General features: G+C 41.6%; 1 protein-coding gene across 1 annotated transcript in view; it reads left to right on the forward strand.

Moving 5' to 3' along the window:
- Positions 1 to 16,851, forward strand: part of KIF26A (kinesin family member 26A) — a 100,278-nt gene that overhangs the window by 18,034 nt on the left and 65,393 nt on the right. The window contains exon 3 of the mRNA XM_035551152.2: positions 15,612 to 16,112. Coding sequence (XP_035407045.1) covers positions 15,612 to 16,112 — 501 coding nt within the window. The remainder of the gene's footprint in view (positions 1 to 15,611; positions 16,113 to 16,851) is intronic.

Below are 16,851 nucleotides of genomic sequence, written 5' to 3' on the forward strand. Positions count from 1 at the left end.
TTCTGGAAGAGAAAGGAGTCTTACACAATGCTTAGTGGTGGGAAAACGCATTTGGCTCTCTACATTTTAAACAGGAAGGAACTATTTAAATGACAGACTCACAATAGTAATCAGGGCATTTACTTGGGAACATTGGGTTGCGTATTGTAGCAGCATGATGTTGAGGTAACTCAAACTGTATAAAGTTTAGAAGGATCTCATATTTGTTTTAATGATGCCTTCAGACAATTGTTTTGATTGATTTGGACCTTTTATAAAGTAATTGAGTCCTTGGACTGAAAACAACTTTTGTATTTTGAGATAGTCAGATTTACATATGTTAAATAGTGGCTATAATGTTACGAGGTTGCACAGTTAACAATTTATTTGTTTCCTGAGATGTGCAATTTTATATGAAATGTCTTAAATTCAGTATGCAACAGAATTTTAGCTCTTCATCCCCAATGACCATTATAAAATTGCCATATGCCTAAAAATGTGCTCAGCACAACTGTGATTCTTCTGACTCTGAATTTTCTCTCATTTTATGAAGGGAACCTTAGATCAGAATAAAATTACTCTTTTTCAGCAATAGGATAAACACCATTTGGTTATATATAGTTCATTATAAAATACCACTTCTACGCATTTCAAACAGTACACATGGTTTGTTTGTGTTCTTTATGCCATTTTTCATGAGCAGTAGTTAACAGTAATGTCTCATTTTTTTGTCATGATATGTTCATAAACTCTGTTATCTTTCTCTTTGGTCCAACTTAGAAACACCCAGAAAACTGAAGCAGATGTCAGAGCAATAACCAGGTGTACATTGTAGTACTTTGCTAAGTTTTAATTGCTGCAGGGATGTTTCCTAGTTAATGGATCTGTTTATTAAGTGGTTCTATCTGTTGTGTCTTGCTCAGGAACTTACCTTACATATGGTATTTCGGGGCTGAATCTGGGTATGTTATCTAGCAACAACCTCAGAATAACCTTGCAGAGGGATGTGTTTCTTCAGTTGTACTGTATGAAGTTGTACTGTCTGCAAAACTGCTGAATGGCTTGTCGTGCAGAGCTCTGTGTAACTCGTGATTTTGGTAAACTCATTAAATATTTTATAAATGTTTTAGAGTTGCGAGTTTGACACAAGGGGGTCTAGAGCCAGCTGGGCTTCTGAATGTGACCAATGTGTAAATATTTATCCTTGTTGACTCTGTAAGCACTCTGATGTAAGGCCAGGCATGGAGGGGGTGGTTGGTGACAGGCAGAATGGCTCTGTCTTCAGCTCCAGAGCAAGAGCAGAGCAAGAGCAGAGCATTTTAGGGTGGCTCTTGGGGGTCTGACTGTTTGAGATGATGGCTGCCGTTATCTGGGAGAACAGTGGGCAAGAAGGGTATGGCCAAAACAGCTTGTAGAAGACAAGTAGTTCTCAGTGGTGCTTGGAGTGGGAAGCTGTTAAGTTGGTGGCCAAGGGACCTCCTGGGGGTCAGCAGCAGTGATGGAGAGTGGTGGCAGCTCCCCAGCATTCCCTGTAACATTCACCCACGGAGGACTGGCCTTCCTGGAGGGGTGCGAGAGGCAGCGTGGTCTCTTGGATGCTCCTATGGAGTCTGTGCTGTCGTGGATGGAATGGGGAGATGTGGATGTAGTCCACGGTTGTTCGCAGCTGCCCTGTGCTTTAAGCCCAGAAGCAACTACATGGTACGAAGAGGAGACCCTTGGTCATGTTCTTGTGTAGTGCTGCAGATTTGGACCCAGGCCAGGCCCTGGAGCCAGGACTGGGTCTTTTATGAGCAATATTATGTATTGATGGAATAAAGAGAATCTTTTCCTAGGAATTAAATAATTGCTTCCCTGATGAAAGGACCCAACATCTGGCTCTTGTGCTCCATGTACTTTGTCATGTAGATGTAACTGTTTGCTTTGTTCCTGGCAGTAACGTTAGGTTGTTAATGTATGAAGCTGTTTCCAGGTCAGTGGAAAACTGCATATAAATCCTGATTACATGTAGTTGATTGTCTTTAACTCTTTATAAGATATAAGTAGTGTCCAGTAATCATATTGTGGTGCTGTTGCTGTGATTACACTGGTAGTTAGTGTGCAGTGCAATTCTGGTTTTATAGAGTGGATCTAATGTTAGCTTGATTAAAATAAAGGATAAATATCAGCCTGTGGTGTTGGCCAGTTCATTTTCTCACCTTTCTGCAGGCCAGTTTCATTGCCTCCTGCAGTTCTGAGATGTGACTGCCTGCTGCTGAGTGGGTTCAGATTAAAAAGCTGTGATTTTTAATATGTGGTGCTTCAGGTTGAAGTGGAGCCACTTTCAGTAACGGTGTCTGCGATGGGAGGGAAGCAGTGGATTGCAACAGGGTCTTCAAGGACAGTGACTTGGTACAGTGCTAGTGCCTAGAAATGTTTTGATCCTATTGTAATGAATAGCTGCTAGTTCCTGTTGTTGTTTCTGTTTTGATTGAGTGCCCAGCCGGTGTATGGTGGAGATAGGATGTTAGGGCAGGGAAGGGAAGTAACTGTCAAAAGTGCATCTCCCTTAGGAAAACAAGAATGTGGAGGTACGGTAGAGTTGGGGTTTAAATAGCATTTATTTTTCCTTGGTTTTCGTAGTGCGCTGATTGTGTGCAGTTTTCCACGTGTTGGGTAATGGAAAGTTGGCCCTAGAGGAAGTTACTTTGTAATTCAAGTTTGGGGTTATAAAATCAATCACTGTTGGGTCACTAATTGGTGTGGAAGATAGGAATTTCCTATACAGTATGCTAAGTTCATTGTTTTTTTGGCAGTGTGTGCACAGTGGGCTGTTCCAACGATATTCTTTCCTGGTTCTGTTGTTAACTCAGGAAAAGCATCAGGTCATTTATAGCTACACCCAGATTGCCTTTTTTTTTTTTCAGAAGAGTAAGGAGGAGGGGGAAGTTTGATGTCATGTAGAATCTGCATGTGTTGTATGAAGTTTGTTTTCATCTGTCTGTAGCATAATAGCGAAGCTTGGCAGCCATATAGTAATCGTGAAGATTGATTGCTCTTGGTGTTAAGCATCTCGCATCTCTGAGTTTATGTCAACACAAGCCTTCTTCCAGCAGCAGCATCTGGCTCATTGGCAAGAGCTGCGGGCAGTTGTTCTGATTGCTCTGGAGATGCTTCTGGCTGTCATGTGGCTGCTGCCTTGGCCGTGCTGCTTTGTTATTCTAGCTGGTCCCATTTTCATTTATTTATTTTTTTGGCTTACCTTTGATTCTGATGAATTGCTCTTGAGATTGTGGTCTTGAATAAATCTTGCCTAAGTTCCTTGTGCAGGGACTTCCATGATATGATTATGTTAATTTACTTCATTGAGTGCTGATTGAAGCTGGAGCAGTAACATCCCAGTCTGTGCCTTCTGTGCAGGTTTTTCCTGTGAATCACAGCATCAGTCTTGCGAAGTAAAACACATTTTTGAGCATATTCTGCATGATAGATTTCTCAGAGACTAGAGTTGCAGGGGTAAATCAAATATTACCAGTACTCAGCTGGTGTTCGGGATGGTGCTCTCTCCTAAGCTCGGAGTCCTACAGACAACCACTCGGATTTGTCAGCTTGATTATATGGAGTAAAGTTTCTGGCCTCGCTGATATAAACTATCGCAGGAGCAAAGAACAGCATGTGTCAGCTCAGGATTTACATCACCTCAAGTGCTGTTGCTGCCTGTTTGATGGTATGTTTTTATTCATAGTACTTTAAAAACATGATTCTTTCAGAAGTACTGTGGCTTTGAAAAACATGTAGGCTCAAGTAAAAGTGAATGTTTCATAAAACACTGAAGTTTCTATTTACATTAAATAGGCCTATCAGGGTCATTGCCTTTTCTGGTTGAAATTATCAGGGCTGTGATGTGCAGGAGGCCAGACAAGATGGTTATCTTCACCAGCCTTAAGCTGTAATGATCTGTAGAACTGCTTCAGCACTGTCCACAATTGGAGCTGTTTGACTAGCTGTCAAATTTCATAAGGATGTTAGCAAGGGATGGTTACACACATTTCTGGTTTAAAATGTGTATTTACATCTGTAATCATAATAATAAGGCACCCTGGGTGGCATGTATGGTGTTTTTCTGGTGATTTACTGCAAATTTGATATAACGTTATCTATTGCCACAAAACTTGATTTTAAAATGAAGGGGAAACTTGCACGTAAATTTAACTCATCACCCAGCAACTCCAATCATGCACTTCAGATTCATGTTATAGAATCACAGAATATCCCAAGTTGGAAGGGACCCACAAGGATCATTGAGTCCAACTCTTGGCTGTGCACAGGACCACCCAAAATCAGCCCACGTGTCTGAGAGCGGTGTCCAAATGCTTCTTGAGCTCTGACAGGCTCCCTGCTGTGACCATTGCCCTGGGGAGCCTGTCCCAGTGCCCGACCACCCTCTGGGTGCAAAACCTTTCCAAACACCCAGCCTGACCCTCCCCTGTCCCAGCTCCATGCCGTTCCCTCGGGTCCTGTCGCTGTCCCCAGAGAGCAGAGCTCAGCGCCTGCCCCTCCGCTCCCCTCGTGAGGGAGCTGCAGGCCGCCATGAGGCCTCCCCTCGGCCTGCTCTGCTCGGGGCTGAACAAACCAAGGGACCTCAGCTGCTCCTCGTACACCCTCCCCTCCAGACCCTTCACCATCTCTGTAGCCCCCCTTTGGGCACTCTCTAATAGTTTTGTGTCTTATTTTATATTTAGTGGTGCCCCAGACTGCCCACAGTGCTGGAGGTGAGGCCGCACCAGCTCAGAGCAGGCCAGTCCCTCCCCTTGCCTGGCCAGCAGTGCCGTGCCCGATGCACCCCAGGGTACAGTTGGCCCTTCTGGCTGCCAGGGCACGCTGCTGGCTCACGTTCAACTTGCTGTTGACCAGAACCCCCAGACCTCTTTTCAGGGAGCTGCTCTCCAGCCTCTGGTACCCCAGTCTGTACAGATATCCAGGATTGAAGGTGCAGAATCCAGCGCTTGTTTTTGTTAAACTTTGTATGTTTGACTGGCCAGCCCTCTAATTTGTCAAGATATCTCTGCAAGACCTTTCTACCCTAGAAGGAGTCAACATCTCCTAATTTAGTGCCATCTGCAAATTTACTTGGTATACCTTTCTCTTGCACCGAAGTCATTTAAGAGAACTGTCCCTAAAATGGAGCCCTGTGCAACTCCGTTGGCTGGCTGCCAGCATGATGTAACCTCATTTACTATAACTGTTTGAGGCCAACCTGTTCACCCATCATATTATGTATTTTTCCGTAAGCTGGATATTTTGTCCAGAAGGATACTGCAAGAAACAGTATTGAAAACTTTGCTGAAATCCAAAAAGATTACATCAGCTAGTTTCCCTTGGCCAGCTAGGTGGGTGATCTTATCATAAAAGGAAATTAAGTTTGTTAAACAGAACTTTCCTCTTGTGAACCCGTGTTGGCTGTTACCAATGACTGCATTGACTTTCAGGTGGTTTTTGGTAACTGTCAGAATAATCTCCATAATTTTACCAGGCACTGAAGTGTGACTGAGAGGCCTGTAATTACCAGGATCTTTTTTTCTTGCTCTTCTTGAAAATTGGAACAACATTTGTCAGCTTCCAATTGATTGGGATCTCTCCAGATTCCCAAGACTGTTTAAAAATAAAATAATTGAGAGAGGTCTTGTGATGACATCAGCCAGACCTTTGAATACCTTGGGATGAATCCCATCAGTCCCCATAGACTTGTATGTATCCAGCTGGAGCAGCAAATCCCACACAAGTTCAGGGTTGACTGGGAGTTTGTTGTTATCACAGTCATGGTCCTCCATCTCCGGGCTCATCAGCGCTGAAGACGGGGGTAAAGAAGACATTAAATATTCTGCTTTATCTACCTCCCTGTTTGTGAGGTGACCATCCTCATCAAGTAACTGACCAATGTTATCTGTGGTCCTCCTTTTGCTGTTAACATATTTAAAAAAAGTCAGCTGCCATTATGAAATGGAAAAACACATTGGTGAAGGGGTGTTTGTTGTTGATTTGAAATAAGGAATGGGGATACATGAATTTAGAAGGAGGGAAATCCTGACTTGGTATTCGGTATGAATGTTGTTGTGGCTTTCCTTAGGGCCCAGGTCTCAGTGGGGCTGTAATTTCTCCTCTTAAAAGAAACCTTTCCTCCTCTGTACTTGGCCTTTTCCAGCAGGGGATGAGGAAGCTTCTCTTCCAAATGTCTCAGAACACAAATGAAAATAAAAACATCCTATTATGTCGTACCTTCAATTGAATGGGAGCATAAATGTATCCTGTGATTTTAAGCATTGTCTATATTTGTGGAATTTCTATGGAAGTGACATTAGATACCATAAATGTTTAAGAGCCCTGTGAGCGTGACTGGTAGGGTGAGCTAGAGTCTTTCATCTCTTAGTTGCTGGTTTTAATAGGATCTGGCTTGAAGAGCGTTGAAAGTTGTTGCCAGGTGTCTGATTGCTTCTGTGTCTCAGGAGATAAGGCTTTTTTTTGTGAGGAGCCTGAAAGAGTTTACAGAGGTATTTTAGCCAGCCACCTATAGGCACGTCTATGTATATGTCTATTTTAATGTGTTCATATCTCATGTTATAATAGAGCTTATAAACCATATTATCTTGTCTTTCAAGATGCTCTGAGTGTGGGTAGAGTGGCTTTTTGTCTGCTTGTGGGTATAACTGTGTTGATTTATGTTTGTAGAAGAGACACCTTAGGCAGAGGGAGTTTCTTTTCTTTGATTATACCAGCCCTTTGTGTGGGGAGGGGTTGCACAACCATCCTGCAGGTTTTGCAGGACCTCACTGGGGCTTCTCACCCTTGCTGCCATAAGGATTACAGGTGGGCATTAGTCACAGTATTGTTGCCCTGCTGGGCTGAGGGGAGAGTGAAATAAAAAAGGCAATTTCTGGCTTGTTATTTAGGTTGCACAGAGAATGTACAGTGCTTTCAGTGGTCCTGTTAGGTGTTTTAAAGGTACAAGGCTGGATACATGCTTTCTTGCTTACGATACAGCATAGCCCCTGTAAGGCTTGTGTTAGAAGTAAGTTGTGGATAAGCATTATCTAATAACGTTCAGGAGAACAGTAAGATCAACAAAAGCAGCAACAACAGTACGTTACTCTTAATAACCTTACTACTGCTACTACTAATTCTGTTCTTACTATGTTTTTTACATAGTGTCTTACTGTGGCACTGCTACTGTCTCGTGGTCCACAATGTAATAGGTGCTGAACTTTTTGTCTAAAGAAACTGTTGATATAGGAGAAAGGTGTAAGTAAACTACAGCCATAGAACACATGGATATTTAAAGTTTTCAAGAGCTCTTAAAAAAAACTAAATCTTATCATTCTTTGTTCAGTGTATACATTTAAGTTCTTGGCATCTCCATCCCTATGTCTTTTGTGGGGGTATTCAGAGAAAACCATGCTCTTTTTTTTTTTGGGCGTGTGTGTGGTTATTTGCTATTCCTGAAAACATGGTAGATAGTTCTCAGGGTTAGAGGAGCAATGGGTATACTGAGCGCATCTTTTGAAGGTGTTGTGAAGTGTGCTCGTGATACAGTCTGTAGAAGCATTTGGACAGATAAGCCTGAAGATGCCTATGGATTCATCTTTCTCATGCCATCCTGTTGTCAACATTTCTACTTTCTAATGCAAGATGGGGCCAGCAGAATAGGGTCAAATACTACTGTGTACCAGCATCTTAGTTGAAACCAATTGAGAACCATGGACCTTGTTTCCATCCAAATATAGAGATATGGGACTTTGCTTTCCAACAGATAGCTGATGGCAAATTTTTGAATTTACTTGCTGAAATCCCTCTCCTGAAAAGTAATAAAAATGTAGAATCCATCTTAAAGAGCTGCTGTGGGGTGAATAGACTGGAGAGATGTGGTGTCTTGCTAATATGCCACCAAGTAAGCAAAGGTTCTAGAGCAGGCTGTTCAAGGTAGTGTGTGGCCTGCTTGTGGCTGAGGAGTGTAAGTATACTTCATCCTTCCTTTTCTGTTGATCCTATTCATCCCTGCTCAGAAGTTTCTTTGCTTTTGTTTTCCTGATTAAGTCAAAGCAAGGAGAAAAAGGGAAAACTCTAAACCACTGCAGTACTGCTTAAATTCAGATGTAAACCCAATTATTTTCAGCCAACAAGTTAGTTTTTGGTGAAGCAGTTAAACTGAAGCAGTGGCATTTTAATTAAGATGAAGAATAAGTGTAATGCACTTTGTTTCTGAAGACAGACTGCCTGGTGTGCTAACTATGCACTATATGCAGCAATTTGTAGCTTGCAGGAGGAATACACAATGGGCAGCCCTTCCATTCTGAAAGCTAAATCGTTTCTGTATGGTCCTCAAGTATTCATTTACCCAACAAATAATTGATAAAATGAGCAAGTGAAAGAGACACTAAGAGGGTGTGATCCAATGCCAAGCACTGGTTTTCATAGTTGATTTTAAATCAGCATTATGCTAATGATGTTCATTTGGAAGATGTGTCCACTCCCTAACTTCTGCTGCTGAGCGTTCTTTTAATTGGATTCAGATGGTTGGACTGAAACAGTTTTAGGGTTAGTATACAGATGTCCTGAGTGCTCCAAGCATTTTTTCCCTATCCAGTATTTCAAAGCCAATATTGCTTTCACGGAGGCTGGAGTCCAGACGTTCCTGAAATCCCACATTAAAGGTCTGTCTCATACAAATGGGCACGCTTCTCCTGAGACAAATGTGGTTACAACCACTTAAATGTACTGAAGATCTCATCTGGAGCGTTACCTCCTCTCCTGGCCCATTGGGCTGTCTGGACTGGGATGCTGGTTTCCGGCCAGTTCATCAGTGACGGAGTCCATCTCACAAGAATTGCCATTGTGGTCTGGTTCTGAAAACATGGGCTGGTGTCTGAATAGATGTACTAGTGGAAAGAGCATTTTGTTTTGAGTAAAATGATATCAAGAGATAATGTTTCTGAGGCATTTTGACAAGACAAGACGTTTTTTGTGGTAGATGCTGCTCAGATTTTCATGCCTATGCTGAAATTCAGAGATGCTGTATTACTGGAAAAGGTTGACTGAACTCAGGCTGTACGTGGAGTAGGTATCATTCAATGTGATGAAGGCATCAGAGAACATCAGTTTCCAGAATAATCATTCTAACACTTTTCATGAGCATATAGTTTACTCAAGTTTTTTTTTAAAAAAAGGCAAAAGAGGAGAGAAGTTGTGACTATTTATAGAGTCTAAGAGTTTCTGTGGTCTGAGTTCCCATGCTTGTAGGCTAACCAAAATTTACTCTCCAGTTTCAAAAAAAAAAAAACAAACTACTTACATTTTTTAAATGTCTAAATTCTATCAAAAGTTTTTGTGTGATGATGAGCATGCAACTATTTTCCCAAATGCTTGCTGCTGTGCTAAATGATAATACAATAAAGAGAGAAAGAAAAACACAATGGGTGTTGGAAGACTGTTTTCATATGAACAAAATCAGTTCAGAATTTGCATTCTGAAGTTACAGTAAGTCACAGACCCAAGAGGGAAAATTAAAGGATTACTTAAAACCAACAATAAACATGCAAATTAAAAGTAATCATTTTTAAATGAAGTCATACACTATTAAAAATAAGCACAAAATTACATACTAGTTTGGATGTGTAGTTTATAGAATACACAGAATGTTAAAATTGAATCAAATTAAGAAAAACATTTTCCAAAGGCAAGTAAAATATCTGTTTAATTAGATCGTAAAGAAAGGAGATTAAAAGTAATATTTTGTAACAGAGTAATTACTATTTTTCAGAAGTAGTCAGGTTCCTGTGTGTTGATCTAAATTTAAATGTGATAGGACATCTCTTTGGGGTCCTTTGTTTTGTGTGTGTCTTTAATTATTTTAAATCACAGGCACTACCTTTATTTTGTTTTCTTTGCACTAAACACACTGTGTGGCTGTTTGCTCCCATACTCTGCTGGCTCACAAACGCCACTGCTCTCAGAGATCAGCTCATACCCTCTGGTTCTGGGAGGTTAAAAGCCAAATCATTGCAGGGGACTATACAGAAGATAACAGGAAAGGCCCCTGAAACCATTGGGAGCTCAGTTGAGGTGCTGATGGGAGTCTGAGATGTAAATAAACCAGATTGCTCTCATTTCCTCTTTCCACTGTATTATGCATTCCAATAGCACTATTCATCTTTATGACAGACACCTATTGCTCTAACTTTACTGCGGGCCACTGAAGTACATTAAAGTGGGCAGGAAATGGAAATAAATAGAGTTCAGTGGAGGCTTCAGAATAACTAAACATTCTGCAGTCATTTTTAGTGTGGGGTCATGTGTGTTTTAGCAGATTGAATGTATTGCTTGACTTCTGTTATAAAGATGGCTGCTGTTTGAAGGAGATGCAGTATAAAGTAAGTGTGCTCTGATTGATATATATGTATGTATCTTAAAATCTTTTTTTTTCCCTCAAACTCTTTGGATCGCCAAAGATGAAAAGAAATATGGTTAAGTTTCAGCTGGGTAGAGTCGATGGGGGATACATCTGTGTGCACTGCCTCAGGTTGTGGTTAGAAACAGAAAAATGGCCTTGGAGATCTGAAGAAATCTTGCTGGCTGACAGCATAGGTGGAGGACCACAGTCCATTGGCTTAAATTAATCTTCCTCTTAAAGGTAGTGAGATGTTCAGGTAGAGAGACCAGATGGAGTTTGGCCTTAAAAATGCATCCATTTGTTTACTAATCCATTTGTATGTTACTTGTTTTGGAAATGTGTATTGCTCTCCTGCTTATTCAGAGGTCTGGATGTTTCCACAGACAGCTAAGTTACACTGCATGTGCCAGATACCCTTGGAAGAGGGGATTTCCAGTGAATTCTGTTCTTGTGAAAGCTTTGTGTGTTTATTTTTCCTTGATTGTTTATACTCTGATAAGATATAGGTCAGTAACTGAATGAATTTACAATATGGGTTACTTGAAGACTTAGAGCTATTATTTTCACTCCCTTGAGATAATCAGCTACTTGGAAACTATTCTGTTTAAAAATAAAAAGCTATTAACATAGTTGCGTTTTTCCTTGATTACATTGAGTGGTATCTAGTTTTGCTGAGTGCTGTGTTCTTTCTTCTCTTTTTCGGACCGTGACTTTATAGTCAAAAGCAAGCATCAACCTTCATCATATTTATCAATGTAGAGGATATTAGTGGATATTCCACAATGTCATGTAAGATAAACTAATTTGTAAGCAGCACAGCAGAAATTGGGAAAGACAATTAAGACAAAAAATCATTATCATTGATCCTTTTGCACTGGGAAAGTACATTCCTTTCTCCCAAAGCATCTTTAAAAATGTTGTTTGCCTAGGTCTGCATTTAAGGATATACTTTAGTGTAACATTTGGTGCATTTTCTTTCTTTTTAATTATCTTTATATCAAAAATTTAATTTAATTTGGAATACTGCTGCAGATATTTTGCATTGCAGAAACTAGCAGCAGGCAGAATTACAGGTAATTATGGGGGATGGTTGTTGGCAATTTGACTTTTCATCATTTGTTCGTTGTCATTTGTTCACACTCTGTGGATAGTTCCTCACTGAAAGGATTAGGTTACAGATGGGTGGGTGGGTATTACTTCAGTGACTCTAAGTGAGAATCCAGATGCTTTTCTGCATCCTCTCCTGTTGCTTGGTTTGGAGGTTGGAAGTCAGTAGCTGCAGGTAAGATTTAAAGTTTCTATCCTTGTTTCTCATTTGCAAAGCTTTCTATCATTCTTTATTAACAAAACAAACAACCTAAGTGCAGGCTTTAAAAGCTTGGGAATTTACAGACTGAGGTAAAATTTCAAGAGAATCTTGAGTTTTGTTTAAGTGCATGTCACTCAAATGGACTCAGGCTCTGAAAAGCGTTGAGCTCCAGCAAGGTCATTTGGTGTTGCTTGCTTTTGGAAACCTGGCTATTATTTTGGTGTCTAAGCTCTAGTGGGGATTTTCAGTTACTGGCCTTTGGACACATCACAGTTGTTTTGAGTATGTCTGTGGTTTCAAGGGCAGTGGGTCTCAGGCTGCAAAGTGTTTTACAGTAGCGAGATGCTGGGCTTTGTTTGTGCCCCACATGCAGCACATCAGTGTTAGTTGCATCGCTGAAAACCTGCTTGGTACTTGCTGGATTTCACAGGGACAAAATGCAGCGGTTGAGTCACACATCAGAGAGTGATGTGCGAACTAAATATTTTTTTTTTCTTTTATAAGTTACTGGATATGTTCTCAAATCTGAGCTTGTTCTACCTACTTTTGGTTTCAGAGAGAAAGCCTGAAGGCAAACTCCAGGCTAAAAGCAGCAGCACTGAACTATGTGGGTATTTCACTATTATTTCTAGCATGAGCACAACCCTGCTTTCCCACGTTTACTGTCTTTCCGGGTTCAGCTAGGAGCCACTTGCAGACCAGGTCTGTATGTGCTTATCCTTGTGTGGGTAATTTGCATGTGTGCGCTTAATTTTCCAGGAGCTTGCAAGGTCGCTTATGTATGTTAAAGCCACTTGCTGAGGAGCACTGGTAAACTCGGGCATTTTGGAAAATTCTTGCTCACATAAGTACACACAACTCCTGCTGGGGGCTTGCTGGGCTCCCCAGTGCAGTTGTCCATGGTGGGGCCTTTTATTTTGCTCATCTAAAAATGTTGTAATGTTGAATAACTAAAATTTGTACGCAAAAGTTAAGAGGGCAAGACTGAAATCAGGCTTTTGGTTTCTGTAGTGGGAGGGGAATCTGAATGTTACTGCATGACAGCATTTTGCTTGCCTTCCTTCTGAGAAGATAAGAACAGTATTTGGAAAGTTGGTGTGAGAAACAGCACAGTTTGTTTATACTGTACAAGAGTGAAGGAATCATAGTCTCTGTAGCACAGCAGACAAAGGTGGTTTTGGAGCACCGTGTGGAGTAGAGGCTAATACGTTATACACTTGAGTTTTGTGCCAGTGCCCCGCTTTGGCTGGCTCACCTCCCTGCTGGCAGAGCCGCAGTGCGGGTGGCTTTAGCTGCTCCCTGTGCTTGTAACACATTTGGTCACAGCATTTTATTTCTTTCCTCTGTAAAACATGAGAGGGCAACTTTCATCCAACCTTGTTAGGGCACAAGCTGCTGAATCGGGGGCTCCCCAGGACCAGGTGTTGTCACCGGGTAGTAAAACCTCTTTAATGGGGCTGGCTTAACTTTTAAGTTAGCACTAATGTTTTTAACAGTAACTTGTGTTTCCTCTGCCCTTCATGCCCAACCATTAGCCAGGTGTTTGTGTCGCAGGGGATGGAAAAATAAAAGTAATCTAACCACGCAGCTGGGCTCTTGGTGAGGAAGGAGCTGGAGGAGGGAGAACAGCCACAGACACCAGCAGGGCGGTGGGCTGCAAGACTGCTGGCGAGGGCCTGGCAATTGGAAATGAGAGAGCTTTTTTTTCCTAAATATAAATGCATTGGAAGGTTTAAATCTGGTATTAGGTGTGCTTGTATTGTTTGTTTTATGTTATTTTCTAAATAAATCAAGTTTCCCTCCCCCTTTAACATGGCATCCACGCAGTTTCCTTTTAACTGCAATATGGGCCTGACTCTGATCTGCCTTACGCTGTAAACTGTGTTTATGGAGCTAGAATTGGGGGTCATTAATTTTCTTTACATCAAAAGAAAGTCGTTTCTTTTAAATGAGAAGCCTGCTTCACCTAGTAATTCGCTTTAATTGCTCATTTGAAACTTTTGACATTCGATAGCAATTTAAGCGTTGCCAGATGAGGCCTATGCAGGCGGGAGCTGCAGGTGCTTCCTTGGGTGCCAGGCTCCAGTCACAGCGGTGAGCCCAGGCCGCAGCCGGGCGGCGTGGCGCTGAGCTGGGGTATTTTGGGGTCTGTGTGGGTCGCTGCTGTGTGTTGGTGACTACAAGAGCGTGCTCATAGGGGTCTCTTGTGGAAGCCTTTCTGTGGAGTGCAGGGCTGATTGTTTTTCTTGGGAGCTAGAGGGCATGGTCTTTGGTTAGCCTGAGGCTCAACAGTGCTTGCAGGGCTGCGTTGTGATGTTTTTCCAGTCTAACCAACAGCACTTTCTGCTGGAGGGCTGCTGGGTTAGAAAAAAGTTTCTGAATTATTAATTACTACTTTTTTTTTCCTTGACTAATATGCGTTAATTTAGTGTTGCTGTCTTCTGGGAGGCATGGAGGGAAATAATTTTCTTTCTCAGGAGGATAGGCAAATGGTGCAACTTCAACAGCATTTCTACCAGGATCTAAACCTCAGTAAAGAGAAAAGAGACAAAAATGAAACACGGTTTTTCACTTGAGCTTGTGAACTCCTTCACTAATGTGAATGCAATGCATTGTTCAGTCTGCAGCAGGAGTAGCTTTCCTTAGCCTGAGAGGTATCTCCCCCTGTATACCCCCCCCTCCAAGTAAACAATTTAAATTATCATGGGAAAACTAACTTTTGTTAGTAGCTTTTGGCTGTGGAGTGATGTGGTGCTAGATACACACGGTAGTTTATATCAACGCAATACTGCATTTTGTGAGATAAATCAAAAATTATTGCAGGAGCAGTCTAGCTAGATTTGCTGCTGCTGGAGAAATTGGTCAGTGTTTTAGGGTTTTCTGAATTCAGAGCGAAGGGAAATAGTGCAGTTAAAAGAGAATAATGAGCAAAGCCAAAGTACAAGTGCCAAGACTACTTAAGAGTTTTATTGATGTGTGTTGTAATTAAAACCAGAATTAGTTAGTTTTCTAATAGGACATTAATTTCTTCGAGAGCAATTGCAGTTTGGCATAAAGTAAGACATTTTTAAAAGGAATACTGATCTAGGGATACCTCCAGCATACGTAGAAAGGCTGGCTTACTAGCTTTGCATGCCCTCCTTGTGAACAAGCAAATTAAATATTTGCACTTAAAATAATTGTGCAAATAAACCTTTGGCTGTTCTGTGATTTCATTAAAACCTTAATTGTTTAGAGAGCTCGACAAGAGTGTGTGAAGTTCGGTCAGTTTTAGTGCACGGCATTCGTCTTGATAGCAGATTTACAGCAGGGCTGGCTTTAATCTCCTGCCTGATCTTTCCAGTAGCAGGCTGGGGATGAGAAGGCGTTTGTGTGTTTCAGGAGATAGGTAACCCTATCTCTGGACTGGAAACACAGACCTGGGTTTTAAAATTTTTGGACAGCCTTAAAATGAACTAGCAATGGGGGGATGGGGGAAACAAAAATAGGTGTTGCTTTTAAATCAGCTTCTTAGCGTGCACATTGTCACACCTTCACACATGGCTGTAGCCTCAAATCTATTTCTCATCAAAGCAACTGTAGCGTAAGGGAATATTGCTACCATCTGGGTTTCAAAGATCAGAAATAATGGTCCTCGCTAGCAGAGGAGCCAGCTGTGGGCAGTACCATGTAAACTGTTTTTTATGCCACTTGATTACTAATTTTTGAGGGTGAGGACAACAAAACGTTTACCAGGTCATACACCAAGATTTATGAAATACTCCAGAGTCTTGCTTTTCTGGATTTAAGGTGGTGGTATGTCTTGGAAATTCTTTGATATTTGTAGGGTTAGCATCTCAACTATTGTTGAGACTTTCTGTGTTGTTTTGACTCAGTATGCTTTTTTTTTCTGCCTTTCTTTAGGACCCACGATTATCAGCTTTAATTTTTGACAAGCTTCAAGTGCCTGACTATTTACAGAAAAACAGGAATGAAGGAGAGAGCAGATGCGAAACCTGTGCCACTCACTTGAACCAGCTGAAGCAGGAAGCCATTCAGATGATGCACACCCTCAGTCAATCCAGCTACCCAGAAATGCCCGACCTCCCACCCGGCGCCACGGCAGTGACCAGCATGGTACCAAGGGTGGTCACTGTCTCTTCGCAGAGGGACCTGCCACTCATTGCTGGGCAGGTGGGCAGACAGCCTGGAAAATCGCCGAATCTCTTCTCTGGGGCAGAGAGGAAGAAGGGACTTGGATGGTCTCAAGGCACAGGCGGTTTTCCAAATTCCAGCGTTCAAGTCACAGTGGCCCCCAGTGGCCTCAGTGGTGCTCTGAGTTCAGTCACCATCCAAGCTCAGCAGTACCTTGAGGGCATGTGGAGTATCTCCAGGGTGAACAGCTTCCTGCCTCAGGCTTGTCTAGTAAGTAGTGATAATGCAGATGCACAACTTCTGTTTATTTGCGTGTGGGTAAAGATAAATTTTGAGATATATCTATATCTTAGAGGGGATCAGCTAATAGTATTCTAAGCCATGTTTCAAGAACTGAAGAGCTGAAAAAGAGCTTTGAACAATGTTCTGTCAGATGTCACAAGGAATTTGTTTTCTTATCTCAGATGGTGAAATCCTTTCCTCAGATGTTTTTGCACCTATTTTAGCTTTACGTATACAGGTGCTGTTATTTGGCTGTCAAATAACCACTGACCTCTTCAGAAAAACATAAAAGGCCAAGTTTGGCACATAAGAAGCCTGTGACATTCATGGCAGTTATATCAAAGATGAGCTTGACCCTCAAGTCTAGCACTGAACTTCTACTGTGTTCAATTCAGCAGATGGTGTTGATAGACTGCAATGGGGAGGATTAATCTTCAGGTTAGGCGTGTTGCAAAACAGCTTGCTGTGAGGGAGGATGTTCAGAAGGTTGCCTCGGTGCCACATCCCTGTACGTCCCTGTAAATGTTATTGCACTTGGATTCTAAGTGTTAAAGTTGGTTTTAAACAATTCCTGTATTTGGTGTACATTTTAAGATTTCTTGTGAGAAGGGAAAAAGCTTTATAGAGTGTATGTTACCTTCAAAAGCAAGTTCATTACAGATTTGTGACCATGTATGGAATGCTGCTAAGGAGAAAAGGATATACAAACTGGCTTTGACTATTTATT

The sequence above is a fragment of the Cygnus atratus genome, chromosome 5 (assembly GCF_013377495.2).
Source record: "Cygnus atratus isolate AKBS03 ecotype Queensland, Australia chromosome 5, CAtr_DNAZoo_HiC_assembly, whole genome shotgun sequence".
NCBI classification, from domain to species: Eukaryota; Metazoa; Chordata; class Aves; order Anseriformes; family Anatidae; genus Cygnus; species Cygnus atratus.